The following is a 23,361-nucleotide window of genomic DNA, read 5'->3' as shown; positions in this document are numbered from 1 at the left end:
TGCAACCTAGCCTGGTCCCAGATCTATTTGTGCTATCATGTGAAATTCCTTGTCATGCCATGTTTGAAATGATTGCACAAACATCTGAGACCAGGCTAGGTGCAATCCACATGAACGCAATGAGTATGTAAAAGCACTTTGGTTGCATTTACACAGGCAACCCGATTCTGATCTTTTGCCCAATTATAAGCAAAATATTTGATCTGATTAGCCAAAAGACCAATTATTGGCAAAATATCACAATTGGGCTACCTGTGTTAACACAGTCATTGTGACAACTGCTGATACATCTGATTGATTGACAAGTTGACATTGAACTATTCAAACATTAAAACATCAAACACAACTCATATACCGTTTGAGTATGGAACAAAATGATCCTGTTTGAATGACTGTATCATCGGCTTATTGAGTGACAACAGTAGTGTGTTCTTGTTGTCTATTTAGCACGGTGCCAGCAATCCCAGTTTTCCTGGTGCTGGTGTGTTATCAACCAGACGATAATTGATCTGCTACCTGCGCCGCAGTAGATTCACCTACACACACATGCTTAACCCTGCTGTGGGTGATGAATAGGCTCATAGCACGCACGCATGCACACACGCACACGCACACGCGCACGCACACACACAGCTCAAACATCCACCTGTGCTCTTATGGCCTCAGGTAGGTTTTTGGGCCAAGGCCAACACTAGACAGGGATAAGAAAAAGTAATGGAAGAGGAGAGAGACTCTAGAGAGGAGCAGCAAGTTATAGTAACTGATCAGTGAAAATATCACATTTAAATGTTAATATTCTGTTAACTCATACCAAAGCAATATTGTTGACTCATCTTATACTTGTATTTGTGGCCAGAGCATACATTTAATTTTAAAAAACAGTTAAAAAACCCTACCTCCATCTTGTATCTCAAATGGACCGTTTCAAAAATGCTTGCTCTTTCCTCATAGAGGATGATGTCATCCTATTTCACTCATCCTGTCATTAATTATAGGTCATATTTAATAGAAATCTAGTAACACTGGACTTTAAATTGAACTTGATACTCACACCAAGCGCTGCAAGCAAATTGTCACCAACCCAGGAGTGGAGGTGTCTGAAGAAGTGGCGCGGTGCTTTAGATCACATATGACATTTTCCCAAGTCTCATCGACACGACACAGGATGTCCCAACAGGTGGCTGGAGAGAGATTTAATTAGATTTAATTAGCATGTTTGCATCACGACTGTCTGTCTGACTGTCTGTCTGGTTGCTGTAAAACCCAATATTCTCTCCATGACCAAAAGTATGTGCACACGTGCTTGTCAAACGTCTCATTCCAAAATCATGGACATTAATATGGAGTTGGTCCCCCCTTATCTGCTATAACAACCTACACTATTCTGGGATGGCTTTCCACAAGATGTTGGAACATTTCTGCGGTGACTTGTGAGGTCGAGCACTGACGTTAGGCGATTAGGCCTGGCTCGCAGTTGTCGTTCCAATTTATCCCAAAGGTGTTCGATGGGGTTGAGGTCAGGGCTCTGTGCAGGCCAGTCAAGTCCTTCCACACAGATCTCAACAAACCATTTCTGTATGGACCTCGCTTTGTGTACAGAAGCATTGTCATGCTGAAACAGGAAATGGCCTTCCCCAAACTGTTGCCACAAAGTTGGAAGCACAGAATTGTCTAGAATGTCACTGTATTCTGTAGCTAACGGGCCGAACCATGAAAAACAGCGCCAGAACATTGTTCCTCCTCCACCAAACTTAACAATTGACACTTAGCATTCGGGCAGGTAGCGTTCGCCTGGCATCCACGTTACCCAGATTCATCAGTCGAACTGTCAGATGTTGAAGCGTGATTCATCACTCCAGAAAACGCGTTTCCACTGCACCAGAGTCCAAAGGCGGCAAGCTTTACGCCACTCCAGCAGACGCTTGGCACTGCGCATGGTGATCTTAAGCTTGTGTGCTGCTGCTCGGCCATGGAAACCCATTTCATGAAGCTCCCTACGAACAGTTATTGGAGTTACTGAAACAGCCAAATAAACTAATTTGAAGGGGTGTCCACATACCTTTGTATATATAGTGTATGAACTCACCAACCCCAAGCGCGCACACGCACACACACACACACACACACACACACACACACACACACACACACACACACACACACACACACACACACACACACACACACACACACACACACCTAGTTAAATAAATAATAAACCCACACCTAATTAGGATAGTCATAGCAAAACCGCCATGGAATATATTCTGAAAAATAGTCGTTGAATCTGGCCAACGTTATCTCAGGAAAGCATCTGCTAAATGGCATATATTATTATTATTATTATTATCCACTTTGATGAATTAAACACACAGTGAATGGGAAGATGTTATTCATTCATTCACCCCCTCTTATCAAAAGAACTGTCTGACGCAGGTATTGTGTACCTCCGGTTTAAACTGCCATTCAAAGGTTTGGGGTCACTTAGAAATGTCCTTGTTTTTGAAAGAAAAGCATTTTTTGTCCATTAAAATAACATTAAATTGATCAAAAATACAGTGTAGACATTAATGTTGTAAATGACTATTGTAGCTGGAAACGACTGATTTTTAATGGAATTTCTACGTAGACGTACAGAGGCCAGTTATCAGCAACCATCACTCCTGTGATGGACAAAAACGTGCTTTTCTTTCTCTGAAAAACAATCTCTGGACCCCATCTCTGAATATTTCTCCCCATCTCTGTGACCCCAAACTTTTGAATGGTAGTGTATACAAAGCATCTCTCTGAATAAGGAGCAGGTCCCCACTCCTATTCATTATGATTTAAAAGGCAGAACTGATCCTGGCTCAGCACTGCTACTCTAAGATCCTTTGTGACGGGCCCAAGACTAGCAGAGAGAACTATCACCCAGGTAACTGTAATGTCATTAAAGCAGGGCATGACTCTGACCTCCACTGGGATTTGTCTCCTGGGGAGGTATTAGTGTGCTTGTGGAGTTCCTAAAGAGGCACTGAGGTGTGTGTGGGTGTCCCGGATCAGATGGTGCCCTCCTGGACCCCGCCGACCCCTCATCCTCTCCCCCATGATGAAGCTGGGCTGGGGGTGAGGCACAGCAGAGCTCTGTCTGCCAGGGGAGATCTAGAACATCTCCATGGGGGGATTCTTGCATAGGCTCCACAGACATAACACCTTAGGCAGAAATGGGAAGTTAACATGGTTGACAGGAAATGACATCAGACACAGGGCAGAAGCTGTGGCATGATGATGCTGGTAACACCAGAGTTATGGGTTTGATTCTTCACATGGTATTCCATCCCCACAATATTTATTTCCAACCGTTACAATAATGATACATTAAAAAGATCAATCATTCAAGACATGTTCATGAAGTTGGTAAAAGTATTATATAAAAAGGCAATACTATTGTTCAGAGAACATCGGTAGAATAAACTCTGGTAACCTCAGTGTTTACCAGAGGGATTCTATAGTTTAAGGATACAGTTGAAGTTCACTTAGGTTGGAGTCATTAAAACTAGTTTTGCAGCCACTCCAAAAATTTATTGCAAACATACTATAGTTGTGGCAAGTTGGTTAGGAAGTCTACTTTGTGCATGACACAAGTAATTTTTCCAACAATTGTTTACAGACAGATTATTTCACTTATAATTCACTGTATCACAATTCCAGTGGGTCAGAAGTTTACATACACTAAGTTGACTTTGCCTTTAAACAGCTTGGAAAATTCCAGAAAAGGATGTCATGGCTTTAGAAGCTTCTGATAGGCTAATTGACATCATTTGAGTCAATTGGAGGTGTACCTGTGGATATATTTCAAGGTCTACCTTCAAACTCAGTGCCTCTTTGCTTGATATCATGGGAAAATCAAAGGAAATCAGCCAAGACCTCAGAAAAAAATTGTAGACCTCCACAAGTCTGGTTCATCCTTGGGAGCAATTCCCAAATGCCTGAAGGTACCACGTTCATCTGTACAAACAATAGTACGCAAGTATAAACACCATGGGACCATGCAGCCGTCATACTGCTCAGGAAGGAGACTCATTCTGTCTCCAAGAGATGAACGTACTTTGGTGGGAAAAGTGCAAATCAATCCCATAACAACAGCAAAGGACCCTGGGAAAATGCTGGAGGAAACAGGTACAAAAGTATCTATATCTGCAATAAAAAACGAGTCCTATATCGACATAACCGGAAAGGCCGCTCATCAGGAAGAAGCCACTGCTCCAAATCTGCCATAAAAAAGCCAGACTATGGTTTGCAACTGCACATGGGGACAAAGATCGTACTTTTTGGAGAAATGTCCTCTGGTCTGATGAAACAAAAATAGAACTCTTTGGCCATAATGACCATCGTTATGTTCGGAGGAAAAAGGGGGAGGCTTGCAAGCCGAAGAACACCATATCAACCATGAAGCACGGGGGTGGCAGCATCATGTTGTGGGGGTGCTTTGCTGCAGGACGGACTGGTGCACTTTCTTCCAAATGGACAATGACCCCAAGCATACTTCCAAAGTTGTGGCAAAATGGCTTAAGGACAACAAAGTCAAGGTATTGGAGTGGCCATCACAAAGCCCTGACCTCAATCCTATAGAAGGTTTGTGGTCAGAACTGAAAAAGTGTGTGCAAGCAAGGAGGCCTACAAACCTGACTTGGTTCCACCAGCTCTGTCAGGAGAAATGGACCAAAATTCATCCAACGTATTGTGGGAATCTTGTGGAAGGCTACCCGAAACGTTTGACCCAAGTTAAACAATTTAAAGGCAATGCTACCAAATACTAATTGAGTGTATGTAAACTTCTGACCCACTGGGAATGTGATGAAAGAAATAAAAGCTGAAATAAATCATTCTCTCTACTATTATTCTGACATGTCACATTCCTAAAATGAAGTGGTGATCCTAACTGACCTAAGACAGAGAATTTTTACTATGATTACATGTCAGGAATTGTGAAAAACAGAGTTTAAATTTAAATTTATTTGGCTAAGGTGTATGTAAACTTCCCGAATTCAACTGTAAATACTGAACACGGTCCTATTTCAACAGGTGAAACAATGTGATTGACACAATATGAAGGCACGTCATAGGGATACAATGCCTCTGGGAGACATTACAGTATTTTTGATATTTGTTTTACCTTTATTTAACTAGGCAAGTCAGTCAAGAACAAATTCTTATTTTCAATGACAGCCTAGGAACAGTGGGTTAACTGCCTTGTTCAGGGGAAGAATGACAGATTTTCACCTTGTTAGCTAGGGGATTCAAGCTTGCAACCTTTCAATTACTAGTCCAACGCTCTGACCACTACCTGCCGCCCCTGACGAAGGAAGATAATGACAACAACTATCCTCACCATCCTCCATCCCACCAGACCCCCTCTGCCCAACAAATCCAAACCTCTGCAGGCTCCTCCAAGACTATGATTCATTCCACCCATTAGAATAATTGTTTCCATACACATTAGATGACATCCAACATTAAAAGGATGGGTAACCGCAGAGAACAGTGCACTTCTACTTAGATCACACAGTGTCACACCAACGAAATGCAACACTCAATGGCCCTTTTGATCTTTGGCAATAATGGACTGTATTGTAAGTAGCTAAGGGGCGTGATAGTGTGTAATGCAGCGTTCCCAAACTCAGTCCTCGGGATCCCTCGGGGTGCACGTTTTGTTGTTTTGCCCTAACACTAAACAGCTGATTCAAACGATCAAAGCTTGATGATTAGTTGATTTTTTGAATCAGCTGTGTAGTGCCAGGGCAAAACAACTAAACGTGCACACCATGGGGTCCGAATACAAGTGCACCGTACTCTATTTGCTGACATGGCTAGGCCTAGTTCTGGCGAAAAGCCGCTAGGGAACTACACGTAACATGTAACTGCATGTGGCGTTGCTTCTGAAATGTTTGCTGTTCATTATTCCAGGGTAGGAGTGAGTGAAATTGTGCGATTACAGGCAGAACCCCCTTTACGATCCGTGTGGGCACACGCACAAAGCACTCGAGGCAAAGCAGATCAAGCACTGCCTTCGCCATATCTGGAACTAGCGCTGCTCTGATCTCCCATTCAGTCTTGGCAGATTCTCTCGGTCTACGCGAAGGAATCTGCCCACGGGAGGTTGTAGGGGTGGTAATGTGGATGGACGCAAGTGAGATTGTTATGAGGGAAGGAACTCAACTCACCATGGTGGATGATGAGGATATGCACCAGGAATGTTAGCATTGCAGACAGGATCCTGCAGAGATAGAGAGAGAGAGGAGGAAGAGGGAACGAGAGCGAGCGAGGGAGGGAGGGAGAGATAAAATGTTTTAAAATGTTCTGTAAGTGATGAGAGATGGTATGGGGAGGAATTTAGAGAGGGAAGGGGGATCAGGAAAGATGTACAGGTGAATAAAAAGAGAAATGGATGACTAAAAAAAGACAAGTTAGAGAACATGCGATAAAAGAGAGAGACAGAGAGATAGATGAAGAGAGGAAAGCAGAGAGAGTCTTGTCAACCCAATGCTAACTCAACCCAAAACTAGTTTCACAGTAGAACAGGAGAGTGTTTTACAGTAGGTATTAAAGTCAGCAGTGTCACTGAGCTTCATCAGGGCCTTTAGTCACAACGTTGAGTCACTGATGTGTCCTTCCTGTCCGGTTTTACATCCCCTCGGGCTAGTGCGGTGGGAGAGATCTTTGTGGGCTATACTCGGCCTTGTCTCAGGGTCTGTTGATATCCCTTTGGCAAAGTGGGTGGGGTTATATACTGCCTGGGTGGCCCTGTCCGGGAGTATCTTTGGACGGGGTCTATGTGCCAGGGGGCTAGGATCAGTCTGTCCTGTCTGGTGTAATTCTCCTGTCTTATCTGGTGTCCTGTGTGATCTTCGGTATGCTTCCTCTAATTCTCCCACCTCTCTCTCGCTCTCTCTCCCTTCCCGGAGGACCTGAGCCTCAGGACTACCTGGCCTGACGACCTCTGGCTGTTCCTGTCTCCAGTCCACCTGGTCGTGCTGCCTGTTGTCCTGCCTGTGGCTATAGAACCGTAATCTTGTCCCGGACCTGCTGTTTCGACCCTCTTCCTCTCTCTCCCTCCAACTCTCTCGCTCTACTCTACCACTGAATACTCGGCTATGAAAAGCCAACTGACATTTACTCCTGATGTGCTGACCTGTTGCACCCTCTACAACCACTGTGATTATTATTTCACCCTGCTGGTCATCTATGAACATTTGACCGGACACTCCTCAGAGCCTCGTTCCTCTCTCTAAGTTTCTTCCTAGGTTCCTGGCTTTCAAGGGAGTTTTTCCAAGCCACATTGCTTCTACATCTGCATTGCTTGCTCTTTTGGGTTTTAGTCTGGGTTTCTGTATAAAGCACTTTGTGACATCTGCTGATGTAAAAAGAGCTTTATAAATACATTTGATTGATTGATTGATTGATTGATTGATTGATTGATTGATTGATTGATTGATTGACCACACCACGACCACAGTATTCTGCTGTAAAGGCCTGGGTGTTGCCCACAATCATACTTACATTGTCTTCATGAGTTAGTTGGCGAGCATGGCCTCCACTGCAGTTGTGATGACTCTCACTGAGGAGAGAGCAAAGGTAGAGAGGACCTTAGGGACTATTTGGGAAGACACAACACATTTTACATTTCAGTAATTTAGCAGACCGACTGATCAAGAGTGACTTACAGTTTATGCATTGATCTTAAAGGAAAAATCCACACAAAAAAATCATATGACGCAAAACGCATCAAAACTTGACTGCTGACATGCAAAATGTTTTGGGACCGTATCAACAGTGGACCAATTTTCTTTTTAAATTTTACCTTTATTTGACTAGGCAAGTCAGTTAAGAACAAATTCTTATTTTCAATGACGGTCTAGGAACAGTGGGTTAACTGCCTGTTCAGGGGCAGAACGACAGATTTGTACCTTGTCAGCTCGGGGGTTTGAACTTGCAACCTTCCGGTTACTAGTCCAATGCTCTAACCACTGGGCTACCCTACCAGCTCTACACTCTAACCACTAGACTACCCTGCCACCTCTACACTCTAACCACTAGGCTACCCTACCGCCTCTACACTCTAACCACTAGGCTACCCTGCCGCCTCTACACTCTAACCACTAGGCTACCCTACCGCCTCTACACTCTAACCACTAGGCTACCCTGCCGCCTCTACACTCTAACCACTAGGCTACCCTGCCGCCTCTACACTCTAACCACTAGGCTACCCTGCCGCCTCTACACTCTAACCACTAGGCTACGCTGCCGCCTCTACACTCTAACCACTAGGCTACGCTACCACCTCTACAATCTAACCACAAGGCTACGCTGCCACCTCTACACTCTAACCACTAGGCTACGCTGCCACCTCTACACTCTAACCACTAGGCTACGCTGCCACCTCTACACTCTAACCACTAGGCTACGCTGCCACCTCTACACTCTAACCACTAGGCTACGCTGCCACCTCTACACTCTAACCACTAGGCTACGCTGCCACCTCTACACTCTAACCACTAGGCTACGCTGCCACCTCTACACTCTAACCACTAGGCTACGCTGCCACCTCTACACTCTAACCACTAGGCTACGCTGCCACCTCTACACTCTAACCACTAGGCTACGCTGCCACCTCTACACTCTAACCACTAGGCTACGCTGCCACCTCTACACTCTAACCACTAGGCTACCCTGCCGCCTCTACACTCTAACCACTAGGCTACCCTGCCGCCTCAATGAAAACATACCAAAGGATCGTTTTTGATTTTTAGTCTGTACTTTAATAAATAATGTTGATTTAAAAATGACATGTCAGATAATAACAACAACAATAAAATATAATATGAATATATGAATATGAACATAAAGTAAATGACATGTCACTGCGACTCAGATAACAACAACAATAAGAAATAATAAAATATAATATGAATATGAATATATGAATATGAGCATAAAGTAAATGGCTCAGTAGAATAGAATAAACATTTTAGCATCAGTATAATACAGGAATCACAATTAATTGTCCAATATTTACTCGTGTTTTGGGGAAGGGAAGGGAAGATTGGGGAGGAAGTGTTTGAATTGTGCAGTATTTAGCAATCATAACAAGAGTCTGGTAGCAGAAGTTGTGATGTGTGTGTAGCATGAATGTATGTGTCTGTGTGTGTGTGTGTGTGGATATGTGTTCGTCTGTGTGGGTGTGTGGGTATGTGCGTGAGTGAGTGCATGTGTGTTAAGGTAATGAGAATCAGAGCAGGTGGTCAGTCCAGTTCAAGTGTTCAGCAGTCTGATGGCTAGTACAATAGATAGAAACTGTCTCTGAGCATGTTGGTATGAGACCTCATGCTCCGAAACAGTCTGCCTGACAGTAAGTGAGTGAACAGCTCGTGGCTGGGGTGTGTGGGTTCCTTTAAGATGCTGCGGGTCAGGCACCATTTCCAGTAGACGTCCTGGATGGGTGGGAGCTCGGTCCCAGTGATGTACTGGGCTGTCTACACCACACAATGGAGGGCCTTGAGGTCGTGAACATAGAAATTCCCATATCAGGCCGTGATGCAACTGGTCAGGACACTCTCGATGGTGCAGCAAAAGTATTTGGAGATGACCCAGGGTGGCACGCCTTAGGAAGTAGAGACGCTGTTGCACCCTCTTTGTCCACGTCAAGTCCTCTGTGATGTGGATGGCGAGGAATTTTAAGGGTTCATAACAATCGGTAATCGGCCTTTTTGGATGCCGATTATGGGCAATTACATTGCAATCCACGAGGAAACTGTGTGGCAGGCTGACCACCTGTTACGCGAGCGCAGCTTCAAAAGGACCTTGTGGCTGCATGTTATACGTTATAATGTTTTAAAAAATATCAATCTTCGCATAATCACCAGTTAACTACACATGGTTATATTACTAGGCTAACTAGCTTGTCCTGCGTTGCATATAATCAATGTGGTGCCTATTAATTTATCATCGAATCACAGCCTAATTCAACTTCGCCAAACGGTGTTGATTTAACAAAAGCGCATTTGTGGAAAAAAGCTCATTAGTTGCACAAATGTACCCAACCATAAACATCAATGCCTTTCTTAAAATCAATACACAGAAGTATATTTTTTACACCTGCATATTTAGTTCAAATAAATCCAGGTTAGCAGGCAATATTAACTAGGGAAATTGTGTCACTTCTCTTGCGTTCAGTGCAAGCAGAGTCAGGGTATATGACACAGTTTGGGCCGCCTGGCTCGTTGCAAACTGTGTTTCTTCCTAACAAAGACCGCAATTAATTTGCCAGATTTTACATAATTATGACATACCACTGAAGGTTGTGAAATGTAACAGCAATATTTAGACTTAGGGTTGCCACCTGTTCAACACAATACCGAATGGTTCCGTATTTCACTGAAAGGATTTGACCATATTAATGACCAAAGGCTCGTACTTCTGTGTGTTTATTATAATTAAGTATATGATTTGATATTTGATAGAGCAGTCTGACTGAGCGGTGGTAGGCAGCAGCAGGCTCGTAAGCATTCATTCAAACAGCACTTTACTGCGTTTGCCAAGCAGCTCTTAGCAACGCTTGAAGCACAGCTCTGTTTATGACTTCAAGCCTATCAACTCCCGAGATTAGGCTGGCAATACTAAAGTGCCTATGAGCACATCCAATAGTCAAAGGTATATGAAATACAAATGGCATAGCGGGAAATAGTTGACGTGTCATTCCTATAACTGCAACATAAAACTTCTTAACTGGGAACATTGAAGAACTGGGAATATTGAACCACCAGCTTTCATATGTTCTCGTGTTCTGGGCAAGGAATTTAAACGTTAGCTTTTTTACATGGCACATATTGCACTTTTACCTTCCAACACTGTTTTTAAATTATTTAAACCAAATTGAACATGTTTCATTATTTATTTGAAGTAAATAGATTTTATTTGTGTATTATATTAAGTTAAAATAAAAGGGTTCATGTACATTCAGTATTGTTGTAATTGTCATTATTACAAATATATAAAAATTGGCCGATTAATCGGTATCGGCTTTTTTTGGGGGGGTCCTCCAATAATCGGTATCGGCGTTGAAAAATCATAAACGGTTGACCTCTACTCTCTACAGCAATCCCGTTGATGTGGATCAGGGCATGTTCCCTCCTCTACTTCCTGAAGTCAACAATCAACTCCTTTGTTTTGCTGACATTGAGGGCGAGGTAGTTGTCCTGGCTTCACACTGCCAGTTCACCTCCTCCCTATAGACTGACTCATCGTTTTTGGTTATCAGTCCTACAACCGTGATGTCGTCATCAAACTTGATGATGGAGTTGGTGCTGTGCAAAGCAACGGAGTTGTGGGTGACAAGGGAGTACAGCAGACGGCTGAGGACACACCCCTGGCGGGGCTCTGGTAAGAGTCAGTGTGGAGGAGGTGTTGTTGCCAATCCTCACAGCTTATGGTCCAATATTCACAGTTTATGGTCTGCCCGTCAGGAATTCCAGGATCCAGCTGCAGAGGGTGGAGTCAAGACCCAGGGCTCTGAGCTTGGTGTCATGCTTGGAGGGAACAATAGTGTTGAATTCTGAACTGAAGTCAATGAACAGCATTCTCACATAGGTGTTCCTCTTGTCCAGATGTGTTACCGCCGTGTGAAAAGCGATGGAAATGGCATCTTCCGTGGATCTGTTGGAGAGGTAGGCAAATTGGAGTGGGTCCAATTTGCTTTGCTTCCTGCTGAGTGCCTCAACAACAGTCTGAGAGGCGCCTTCCATTTAGTTTCTAGTGTTTCCATCAACGCCTGGATTGTGTTGAGGGGTACCGTGTCTGAAAGGTATGCACGGGAGGCAAGGTAGGCACGGGAGGCAAATATTAAGAAAGGAAAACATCTCAATAAACACCGTTATAAGAACAGTGGAAGTCAGTGCCGTTAAAGATGAGGGAGGATGATTCTTTTTTCATGAGCATGGCCTTGTTTCTAGTACAGCATATTGGATGACAGTCATTCATATTCCATTCACCCAGCTCAATGTAACATTGACAGATTTAGGCTACTACATGATACTAAAATGTTCCCTATACCCATGATGTTGTTGCTACAACCTAGCCTATGAATAACATTTTACAATGTACTGTAGGTACAGAGGTGGAGAGAAATTTGAGTGCTCAAGGAGCCAGACATTGGAACATTCAATACCGCCTTGCACAATCTTGCCTGCATCTAGCTGATCTAGGGTGTAATCATGAGTCCAACAGTTGCAAACAAGAGTTTCTATTGGACAAATTCAGGTATGTTTATCGCCGTTTTGTTCTGTTTGCTTCCATTTAAGAAATGTTTTTCAACAGAATCAGTGGAATGAATACACCCCGGATCACACGTTGACACAGTTCACTTTCGTAGCAGCCACATTCAAACAGCATGATCCCTTTGATCGTTGGACAATACCTTCTCGCATCTACGCACTCTCCTCCTCTCACCGTTTCCCTTCGCTTGTGGACTTAACACAACACATCAGCTGTCTGTGTCCGGTAAAAATAACTTTCCAAGTCAAAACGTCTTAAACGCTAACCGCTACATACAGCCTACATCAATGTCACCATTTTAGCTAACGTCAAGTCAACATAGAGTTGAAGTCGGAAGTTTATATACACCTCAGCCAAATGCATTTAAACTCAGTTTTTCACAATCCCTGACATTTAATCCTTGTAAAAATTCCCTGTTTTAGCTCAGTTAGGATCACCACTTTATTTTAAGAATATGAAATGTCAGAATAATAGTAGAGAGAATCATTTATTTCAGCTTTTATTTCTTTCATCACATTCCCAGTGGGTCAGAAGTTTACATACACTCAATTAGTATTTGGTAGCATTGCCTTTAAATTGTTTAACTTGGGTCAAACGTTTCGGGTAGCCTTCCACAAGCTTCCCACAATACGTTGGGTGAATTTTGGCCCATTTCTCCTAACAGAGCTGGTGTAACTGAGTCAGGTTTGTAGGCCTCAAATTGTCTGTAGGATTGAGGTCGGGGCTTTTTGATGACCATTCCAATACCTTGACTTTGTTGTCCTTAAGCCATGCTTGGGGTCACTGTCCATTTGGAAGACCCATTTGCAACCAAGCTTTAACTTCTTGACTGATGTCTTGAGATGTTGCTTCAATATATCCACATAATTTTCTTTCCTCATGATGCATTCTATTTTGTGAAGTGCACCAGTCCCTCCTGCAGCAAAGCACCCCCACAACATGATGCTGCCACCCCTCTGCTTCATGGTTGGGATGGTGTTCTTCGAGTTGCAAGCCTCCCCCTTTTTCCTCCAAACATAACGATGGTCGTTATGGCCAAGCAGTTCTATTTTTGTTTCATCAGACCAGAGGACATTTCTCCAAAAAGTACGATTTTGTCCCCATCTGCAGTTGCAAATCATAGTCTGGCTTTTTTATGGCGGGTTTGAAGCAGAGGCTTCTTCCTTACAGAGTGGCCTTTCAGGTTATGTCGATATAGGACTCGTTTTACTGTGTATATACATACTCTTGTACCTGTTTCTCCAGCATCTTCACAATGTCCTTTGATGTTGTTCTGGAATTTATTTGCACTTTTCACACTAATGTACATTCAACTCTAGGAGACAGAACGCGTCTCCTTCCTGAGCGGTATGACGGCTGCATGGTCCCATGGTGTTTATACTTGCGTACTACTGTTTGTACAGATGATTGTGGTACCTTCAGGTGTTTGGAAATTGCTCCCAAATATGAACCAGACTTGTGGAGGTCTCAATTATTTTTCTGAGGTATTGGCTGATGTATTTTGATTTTCCCATGATGTGAAGCAAAGAGGCACTGAGTTTGAAGGCAGGCCTTGAAATACATCCACAGGTACACCTCCAATTGACTCAAATGGTGTCAATTAGCCTATCAGAAGCTTCTAAAGCCATGACATAATTTTATGGAATTTTCCAAGCTGTTTAAAAGCACAGTCAACTTAGTGTATGTAAACTTCTGACCCACTGTGTCATAGCATTCGCAAACTGTTTGCAGTGTTTCCGGGACCAATGCGACATACAGCCTAATCAATTAGATGTTAGTGGCAACAAATGCTGTAAAACATTCAGCAGCATGTTGTCAGTATGTAGCTGTGAGACATTTTGCCCGACCTTTGTCTGTGTGAATTTGTATGTAGGGGAAATGCTTTTTACAGTCACGGCGCAGCATATGATGAGCCCGTCATCAGACTACCTCAACAAGCACATCCAAATGGTAAATGTAAATGGATTGTTGTGTGTGGTTTACTTCGTCTTTTCTGAAGCTATGGTGATCACAGAGCTAGGCCTATTCTACTACCCACTTAGTAATTGAGAAGGTGTTTTCACCTGGTCTAGGAACCTGATTCCCATACCAAACATCAATAGCCTCCTACCCTTAGCATGCAAGTTCATGAAAATGAATTCATGAAAATGACTCCAAACATGAACACAGATTAATGACTGCATCCATTCATTCATTGGTTCTCTGGATCAAAACAATTATCATCCCAGGTTACAATACAGTACGATGGACAGCTGCCCAGCTCTACCAAGTGACCACCTGCAGATGAGAGCTGAGTGGCCTAATCCTAAACCATCCATAGGAATGACTTGTGTTACTGAACGATAACAATCAGGCCTAGGTGTTATTCAGTGAGATATAACAACGTGTGTGTGTATGCGTGTGTGTGCGCGTGTGTGTGTGTGTATGCGTGCGTGCGTGCGTGCGCGCATGTGTGTGTTATATCAAACGACTATCAGCATAATGATGAGAAGGAAGCACTGGGCACGATCAGGCTCTACATTAAAAACAAAAGTGAATCCTTTCAATGACAACCCGTGCTGGTACACACAAGCCTCATGCCTCATTTTCATTAGATCACATATCAAAAACAAGTTGTACTCTGCAAGTGACGATAACGAGATATGACAGTAGGCCTATCACAAATAATCAAATTACCAGAAAAGTAATGAATGTTATTCTAGATTTGTGGCCCACATTGGAATAGGCAACTCATGCATATATACGCATAGACCACTAGCCAAATCAAATCTCTCAAATCTAATTTTGGTTGCTGATTGAATTTCATCCAGAGGCAGAATGTCAGTGTAGATTAACCTATAAAAGGTGTGAAGCCTGTTTTTTCTTTGTCACACAAATCTCAGCCTCTCGATTGCATGCCCCTGGGAGTATAGCTTAATAACCTACCACGCCAAGCCCGTGAGTCACAGTGTAATCTTGGTTTCTCACAAGTAAAACTCTCTGGAATTTTGCCACTTCCCAATTAGTCAAGGCGTTGAACCAGTTCCAAACTCTGTGTTCTGGGGCTTGCATCACCGGGAGGAAATCCTGGTTGATTTCTCAACTCAAGCAGTTCCCTCCTCTCAAGGGACTTCCAAGACATTCTTTACGCGTGGAGGAACTGACCACTGATTCCCTACACCTCAGTGGCGTGTATTCATGGATGCCAAAACATTAAATAATGTCTATTTCGTCTCTCTGTGTTTCATAATTTTCGAACCAGGGTCTGTAGTGACACCTCTAGCACTGAGATGCAGTGCCTTAGACCGCTGAACCAGGGTCTGTAGTGACGCCTCTAGCACTGAGATGCAGTGCCTTAGACCGCTGAACCAGGATCTGTGGTGACACCTCTAGCACTGAGATGCAGTGCCTTAGACCACTGAACCAGGGTCTGTAGTGACACCTCTAGCACTGAGATGCAGTGCCTTAGACCGCTGAACCAGGGTCTGTAGTGACACCTCTAGCACTGAGATGCAGTGCCTTAGACCACTGAACCAGGGTCTGTAGTGACACCTCTAGCACTGAGATGCAGTGCCTTAGACCACTGAACCAGGGTCTGTAGTGACACCTCTAGCACTGAGATGCAGTGCCTTAGACCACTGAACCAGGGTCTGTAGTGATACCTCTAGCACTGAGATGCAGTGCCTTAGACCGCTGAACCAGGATCTGTGGTGACACCTCTAGCACTGAGATGCAGTGCCTTAGACCGCTGAACCAGGGTCTGTAGTGACACCTCTAGCACTGAGATGCAGTGCCTTAGACCACTGAACCAGGGTCTGTAGTGATACCTCTAGCACTGAGATGCAGTGCCTTAGACCGCTGAACCAGGATCTGTGGTGACACCTCTAGCACTGAGATGCAGTGCCTTAGACCGCTGAACCAGGGTCTGTAGTGACTCCTCTAGCACTGAGATGCAGTGCCTTAGACCGCTAAACCAGGGTCTGTAGTGACGCCTCAAGCACTGAGATGCAGTGCCTTAGACCGCTGAACCAGGGTCTGTAGTGACGCCTCTAGCACTGAGATGCAGTGCCTTAGACCGCTGAACCAGGATCTGTGGTGACACCTCTAGCACTGAGATGCAGTGCCTTAGACCGCTGAACCAGGGTCTGTAGTGACACCTCTAGCACTGAGATGCAGTGCCTTAGACCGCTGAACCAGGGCCTGTAGTGACACCTCTAGCACTGAGATGCAGTGCCTTAGACCGCTGAACCAGGGCCTGTAGTGACACCTCTAGCACTGAGATGCAGTGCCTTAGACCTCTGAACCAGGGTCTGTGGTGACACCTCTAGCACTGAGATGCAGTGCCTTAGACCACTGAACCAGGGTCTGTGGTGACACCTCTAGCACTGAGATGCAGTGCCTTAGACCTCTGAACCAGGGTCTGTGGTGACACCTCTAGCACTGAGATGCAGTGCCTTAGACCACTGAACCAGGGTCTGTAGTGACACCTCTAGCACTGAGATGCAGTGCCTTAGACCGCTGAACCAGGGTCTGTGGTGACACCTCTAGCACTGAGATGCAGTGCCTTAGACCACTGAACCAGGGTCTGTAGTGACACCTCTAGCACTGAGATGCAGTGCCTTAGACCACTGAACCAGGGTCTGTGGTGACACCTCTAGCACTGAGATGCAGTGCCTTAGACCTCTGAACCAGGGTCTGTGGTGACACCTCTAGCACTGAGATGCAGTGCCTTAGACCTCTGAACCAGGGTCTGTGGTGACACCTCTAGCACTGAGATGCAGTGCCTTAGACCACTGAACCAGGGTCTGTAGTGACACCTCTAGCACTGAGATGCAGTGCCTTAGACCACTGAACCAGGGTCTGTAGTGATACCTCTAGCACTGAGATGCAGTGCCTTAGACCACTGAACCAGGGTCTGTAGTGACGCCTCTCGCACTGAGAGGCCCCTTTCCTAAATTAGCAATGGATGGAGATGGGATTTGAACTTTACTTGGTTTTACTTAATTCTCCGTGCTGGCCGATGATTATACTGCCAATTTTGAAAGTGATTCTTGCCTGAGAGGATGGAAGTTCAATATGTGGCTAGATGTAGTAGATGAATGTTAACTACCTGGCTCATCGTTGCCCATGAAAGGAAGTTGGGCTAGCGAGCAAGCATTTTAGCCAGGTAGCCTAGGACAACAAAAAATAAAAGCGTGTACTATATGACAGAGTCATAGACCGTTTTGGCAACATGAAAGAGAGGAGGACGGCATTGGCTTCTCTACAAGTAGGTTGAGTCAACATGTTTTTTCTACTTGCAAACACACACACACACACACACACACACACACACACACACACACACACACACACACACACACACACACACACACACACACACACACACACACACACACACACACACACACACACACACACACACACACACAGAAATCAGTACCATGGACATGTTCATCATATTTAGCTCATGTTGATTGGACTCAATTATGTTTGGTATCTTTTAGTTGTCACTGTATTAGACGAAGCAGAGGTGAGTTGATGATGTTGAAATGTAAAAGTTGAAATGGTGCTGGGATATTGGAGGCAGCTCCCGTTTTCTTTGCGACTTGCTGCAGCCTAACTCTCCATGGTTCTAAATCAATAGTTAATTAGTAGTCTGAAAAAATGTTGGAAAGGTGAACTTGTTTGACCATGCTGTAAGTCATGTGACTGTTTGTTACATGCAATATGCTTTGTGGACTTCACCGGACAGATGTTGCTCTCTGGTTGTGTGATGAAACAGAGGTTGAATTTATTCTGCCAATGTGTCTTACTTGTCTCAGCCTAAAGCCTATATATCACAGTGGCAAGGTATATGAACTAGCAGGTTATAGAGCAAACAACACAACTATCACAACATGGGCAAAAAAAAGTATGGTTATTCAGACAGTTCAATGTAATATCAATAGGTTTAGGCTACTACATGATACTCTAATTTTCTCTACGTCCATCATGAGGTTGCTACAACCTAACCTATGAATAAACATTTTACAACGTAGGTGCGTGGAGAGAAATGTGAGTAATCAAGGTGACAGACAGTGACATATTCAATACCGCCTCGCACAATCTTGCCTGCATCTACTGTGGCTGATCTAGGTTGTATTCATTAGTCCAACAGTTGCAAACCAGACTTTCTGTTGGACCAATTAAGTTATGTTTATCGCCGTTTTGTTCTGTTTGCTTCCGTTTAAGGAAGGTATTTCAACCGAATCGACAGAATGAATACACCCCCGATCACACGCAGGAACAGTTCGCTTTAATATCAGGATGTGCCGGAAAGTCGGACAAAACGAGTATCGTCACAGATATGGGACATTTTCTGGATACGATTAAGATCCGAGTATTTTTTGTAATTATCCGTTATCTGGGGGAGAAAAGTTATTTTCGGGTGCCAGCAAGCATCTTTCTCATGTCAGTCAGTCAGAGTTTCTGAACCACACCGTACTGTCTTTGAGTCATTCATGTACGGTCTAAATAACTAAACGTTGATCCTGCTGCTCTGATTGGATAGAGTGAAGTTGTATTTCTCTGTCCACTATGCATCATAAATTCACCCGATCGCTTTTCCTTGCATGTTTTCAGTCTTATCATTTACAATGCTACATGACTGTAAGTCGCTTTGGATAAAAGCGTCTGCTAAATGGCATATATTATTATTATATTATGATAAATCACATGGCAAGGATTTTGCATGTCAAGCTATCATCGTGCATAATATCTAACAAGTGGTGCAAGGGTACCGAAAAAAATATGAAACTTAATGCGCATTCTAACTGAGTGACAGCAAACGTGTTAGCCCGCTGATTGGCACACAGACACAGACAAACACACCCACCCTTCTACACACTGCTATGTGTTTTGCGGGGAAAAACACAAGCGCTTTAATGTGCTCCTAATCTGCAAAAGAAATGCACATTAGGAGCACATTAAAGCGCTTCTATTTTTTCCGATCACGACGATCATCCGATCCGCCTATCAACTGTCAATTTACAGATACGATTATGAATACGAGTATCGCCATGTCTGCACAACCTTACATTCATAGCAGCCACATACAAACAGCATGATCCCTGTAAGCTTGGATAATGCCTTCTCGCATCTATGCTCTCTCCTCCTCACACCTTTTCCCTTCGCTTGTGGACTTCAGTGCACAACACATCAGCAGCCTGTGACCAGGCGGGGACAAAATGTACAAGACAAACCTTCATATTATAACCATTACACAAGCCTACATCTTTGTCACCATATTAGCTAACGTCAAGTCAACATAGCTACTAGAACTAACGCGTTAGTAAACCAATCATCATGCAGTACAGTGTACAGTTAGCAAGCAGTTTAGCAGTTACACCACAGGCCCCGATGACAATAAGCATGTCAGTTCATGCTGCAAGAGCTCTGATAGGCTGGAGGATGTCCTCCGGAAGTTGTCATAATTACTCCATATGTCTATGGAAGGGGGTGAGAACCACAAGCCTCCTAGGTTTTGTATTGAAGTCAATGTATCCAAAGGAGGTCGGAAACAAGCTGTCCTCCGGGTGCCACCCTACAGAATGGTGCTGAGGCTACTGTTGACCTTCATTGCAAAACAGTGTGTTTTAATCAATTATTTGGTGACGTGAATATATTTAGTATAGTTCTATCTAAAAAGGTTCACTTTTAACGTTTCACTATTACACCATTTTTTTATAAAAAAATAACTTTCTTCCAAAATTAAGGAAAAGTAAAAGAGAGAGAGATATATTTGGTTGTATTTGTTTTTACTTTCACTTTCACTTAGCTAGCAGATGCAACTTTCTAGTTTAGCCTACTCAAACACCTGGCTAAAACAGAGATGGATGCTATATTAGCTAGCCTACTCAAACACCTGGCTAAAACAGAGATGGATGCTATATTAGCTAGCCTACTCAAACACCTGGCTAAAACAGAGATGGATGCTATATTAGCTAACTGGCTATGGCTATCCAACACTGGAACTCTTCCAAGTCAAGATAAGCGTTTGGTTTTATTAATTTATTGCCACCGGGGCCAACCAGTGCAACTGCTAAACTGATTTCTGACCGTACACTGTAATGCATGATTGTTGCATGTTAACTAACACATTAGTTCAAGTAGCTATGTTGACTATGACGTTAATATGGTGACAACGATGTAGGCTATGTGTAGCAGTTAGCGGTCATTATATGGTTTTACAGTCTGGTCACAGACAGCTGATTTGTCGTGCACTGAAGTCCACAAGTGAAGAGAAAAAGTGAGAGGAGAGGGCGTGATCATGCTGTTTTTTTATGTGGCTGCTATGACTTTGTCCAATGGAAAGTCTCCTTTTCAACTTTTAGACTAATGATTACACCCTAAATCAGTTAGATGTGCACCTATGTTGTAAACTTTCATTCATTGGCTAGGTTGTAGCAACCTCATGATAAGTATCATGTAGTGGCCTAAACCTATCGATGTTACATTGAACTGGGTGAATGGAATATAAATGAGAGTCATCGGCAACGACTGCCACTGACACACACACACACACACACACACACACACACACACACACACACACACACACACACACACACACACACACACACACACACACACACACACACACACACACACACACACACACATCACAACTGCTGCTGCCAGTCTCTTGTTATGATCGATAAATACTGCACAATTTAAACACATGCTCCCCAATCCCCCCTGCCTCTAAATATGAGAGGGTGACACAACAGTAGTAGGCTTGATTACCAACAACGATGAGATAGCCTACAGGGAGGAGGTGGGGGCTCTAGGAGTGTGGTGCCAGGAAAACAACCTCTCACTCAACGTCAACAAAACTAAGGAGATGATAGTGGACTACAGGAAACAGCAGAGGGAGCACCCCCCCCCCCCATCCATATCAAGGAGACCGCAGTGGAAAAGGTGGAAAGCTTCAAGTTCCTCAGCGAACATATCACGTCCGAACTGAAATGGTCCACCCACACAGACAGTGTGGTGAAAAAGGCGCAACAGAGCTTCTTAAACCTCAGGAGGCTAAAGAAATTTGGCTTAACACCTAAAACCATCACAAACGTTTACAGATGCACAGTTGAGAGCATCATGTCGGGCTGTATCACCGCCTGGTACCGCAAACTGCACCACCCACAACCGCAAAGCTTTCCAGAGGGTGGTGCGGTCTGCCCAACGCATTACCGGGAGCAAACTTCCTGCCCTCCTGGACACCTACAGCACCCAATGCCATAGGAAAGCCAAAAAGATCATCAAGGACACCAACCACCAGAGCCACGGCCTGTTCACCCCGGTATCATCCAGAAGGCGAGGTCAGTACAGGTGCATCAAAGCTGGGACCGAGAGAATGAAAAACAGCTTCTATCTCAAGGCCATCAGACTGCTAAACAGCCACCACTAGCACATGAGAGGCTATAGGAGATGCCTATAGACATAGATTAGGAATCTCTGGCCACTTTTAGCAATGGACCACTAGCCACTTTAATAATGTCTCCGTATCTAGCATTACTCATCTCATACGCATAAACTGAACTCCACAATATTCTGTTATCTTAGTCACTTTTGAATTGTGTTTACATATTGCATCACCCATCTCATATGACCAATACATTTGATTTGAAGATAAAACTAAAAATGGTGCATTCCTGTATTATACTTATGATAAAAATGTTCATTCTACTGAGATATTTACTTTGTTTATATTTGATTATTTATTATTATTGTCGAGAATGAACCTGCAAGTCAACAATTCGTGGACGTGTATACCATGTGTATCCCGTACATACGACTAATAAAACTTCAAACTTGAAATTGCAAATGGCTATAAGAGTTTGTTTAACTTGCCATCTTTAACCAGAAATACATATAGGCCTATGCATATATAGGCTATAGGCAAACAGCCTGGATAAATGAGAAGACTCAAACAAAGGCATTTGTTTAAACACTTTATAGATAAGCAGAAACAAATCTGCAGTAGCCTTTCTTCCCAGTTGAGAGACTTCAAGAGAGATCAAGATGAGGATCCGCACCTGGACCACAAATATTCATGGCATGTTGTGGTGATCTTGAGAGTTGCGGATAGTAGTCTAGGCTATATCTCACAAAAAAAATGTCAAAGTGAAAAATAATTAATAGTTTTCCTTACTTGATATCTTGGTTCCTCTCTGAATCGCCACTGTCCCGCACAGTAACCGCTAGTTATCCGGTCCGTGAATCACTAGGGTACAAATACCGAAGTTTGAGTCTTTATAAGTAGCCAATAGTTTGCCTCGATCTATCACAAATACACATGAGAGATAATACGTTACTTTGTTATAGACTGTATAAAAAAGAACGGTTTTAACATTGTTGGAAGGCAGCTACAGTTCCTTATCATTCAAGTCCGGTGTGTCTCACCAGAGCTGTCCCCTATACCCGATATGAAGGTTACTGAAAAGCACCACAACGAACGCTCTACTCTATTTGGAGAAGGGAGTGGCGTGAGCCAATACCGTCACCGGAACTATCCCGCACCAAATAATAACACTTGCCATACGCATTAAAAGCACTTTTATAATAAAAAACATGTTCAATACAACATAACATTATTAACAAATCACAATTAAGTAGAAATTTGCCGAATACAAATACAACGTATTAATATAATTTTTCCCCATAGGCATTTACAATAACATAATCATTAAAAACGGGAACAATTATCATGAAATTGCTTATGAGTAGGATGTCACATTATTTAAATGGAAAAAGGTTCATTGTGTTTAGGCCTATATTTACCTTACATCCGTGGAGTGATCTCATCCTCAAGGTGATGTCATAGGACAATTTCATAGCTGATTCATGGAAAGTTTGTAGCCTCAGTAAACATTTCGTATTTTGTGTAGTTAATGGGTAGCTGAAAGCTATAGTCTACACGTGTAATTCATGGTAGTTGTGTTAGTCTAACTGGTATATAGTAGACAGGAATAATAATTCATATTTGACCATATTTCTCTAAAGGGATGCCTGCTTATGGACTAATGTTTACCA

The 23,361-nt window shown here is 43.4% G+C and overlaps 1 protein-coding gene across 1 annotated transcript in view; it reads right to left on the bottom strand.

The window, feature by feature from the left end:
* Window positions 1-22,746, bottom strand: part of LOC124038032 (leptin receptor-like) — an 84,244-nt gene extending 61,498 nt beyond the window's left edge. Inside the window, 5 exon segments of the mRNA XM_046353405.1 lie at window positions 1,052-1,181; window positions 2,953-3,192; window positions 6,204-6,256; window positions 7,540-7,597; window positions 22,481-22,746. Of these exon segments, the coding sequence (XP_046209361.1) occupies window positions 1,052-1,181; window positions 2,953-3,192; window positions 6,204-6,256; window positions 7,540-7,550 (434 nt within the window). The 5' untranslated portion in view covers window positions 7,551-7,597; window positions 22,481-22,746.
* Window positions 22,747-23,361: the final 615 nt, after the last annotated feature.

The sequence above is a fragment of the Oncorhynchus gorbuscha genome, linkage group LG06 (assembly GCF_021184085.1).
Source record: "Oncorhynchus gorbuscha isolate QuinsamMale2020 ecotype Even-year linkage group LG06, OgorEven_v1.0, whole genome shotgun sequence".
Taxonomy (NCBI): domain Eukaryota; kingdom Metazoa; phylum Chordata; class Actinopteri; order Salmoniformes; family Salmonidae; genus Oncorhynchus; species Oncorhynchus gorbuscha.
This window is presented reverse-complemented; position numbering and strand designations above follow the sequence as displayed.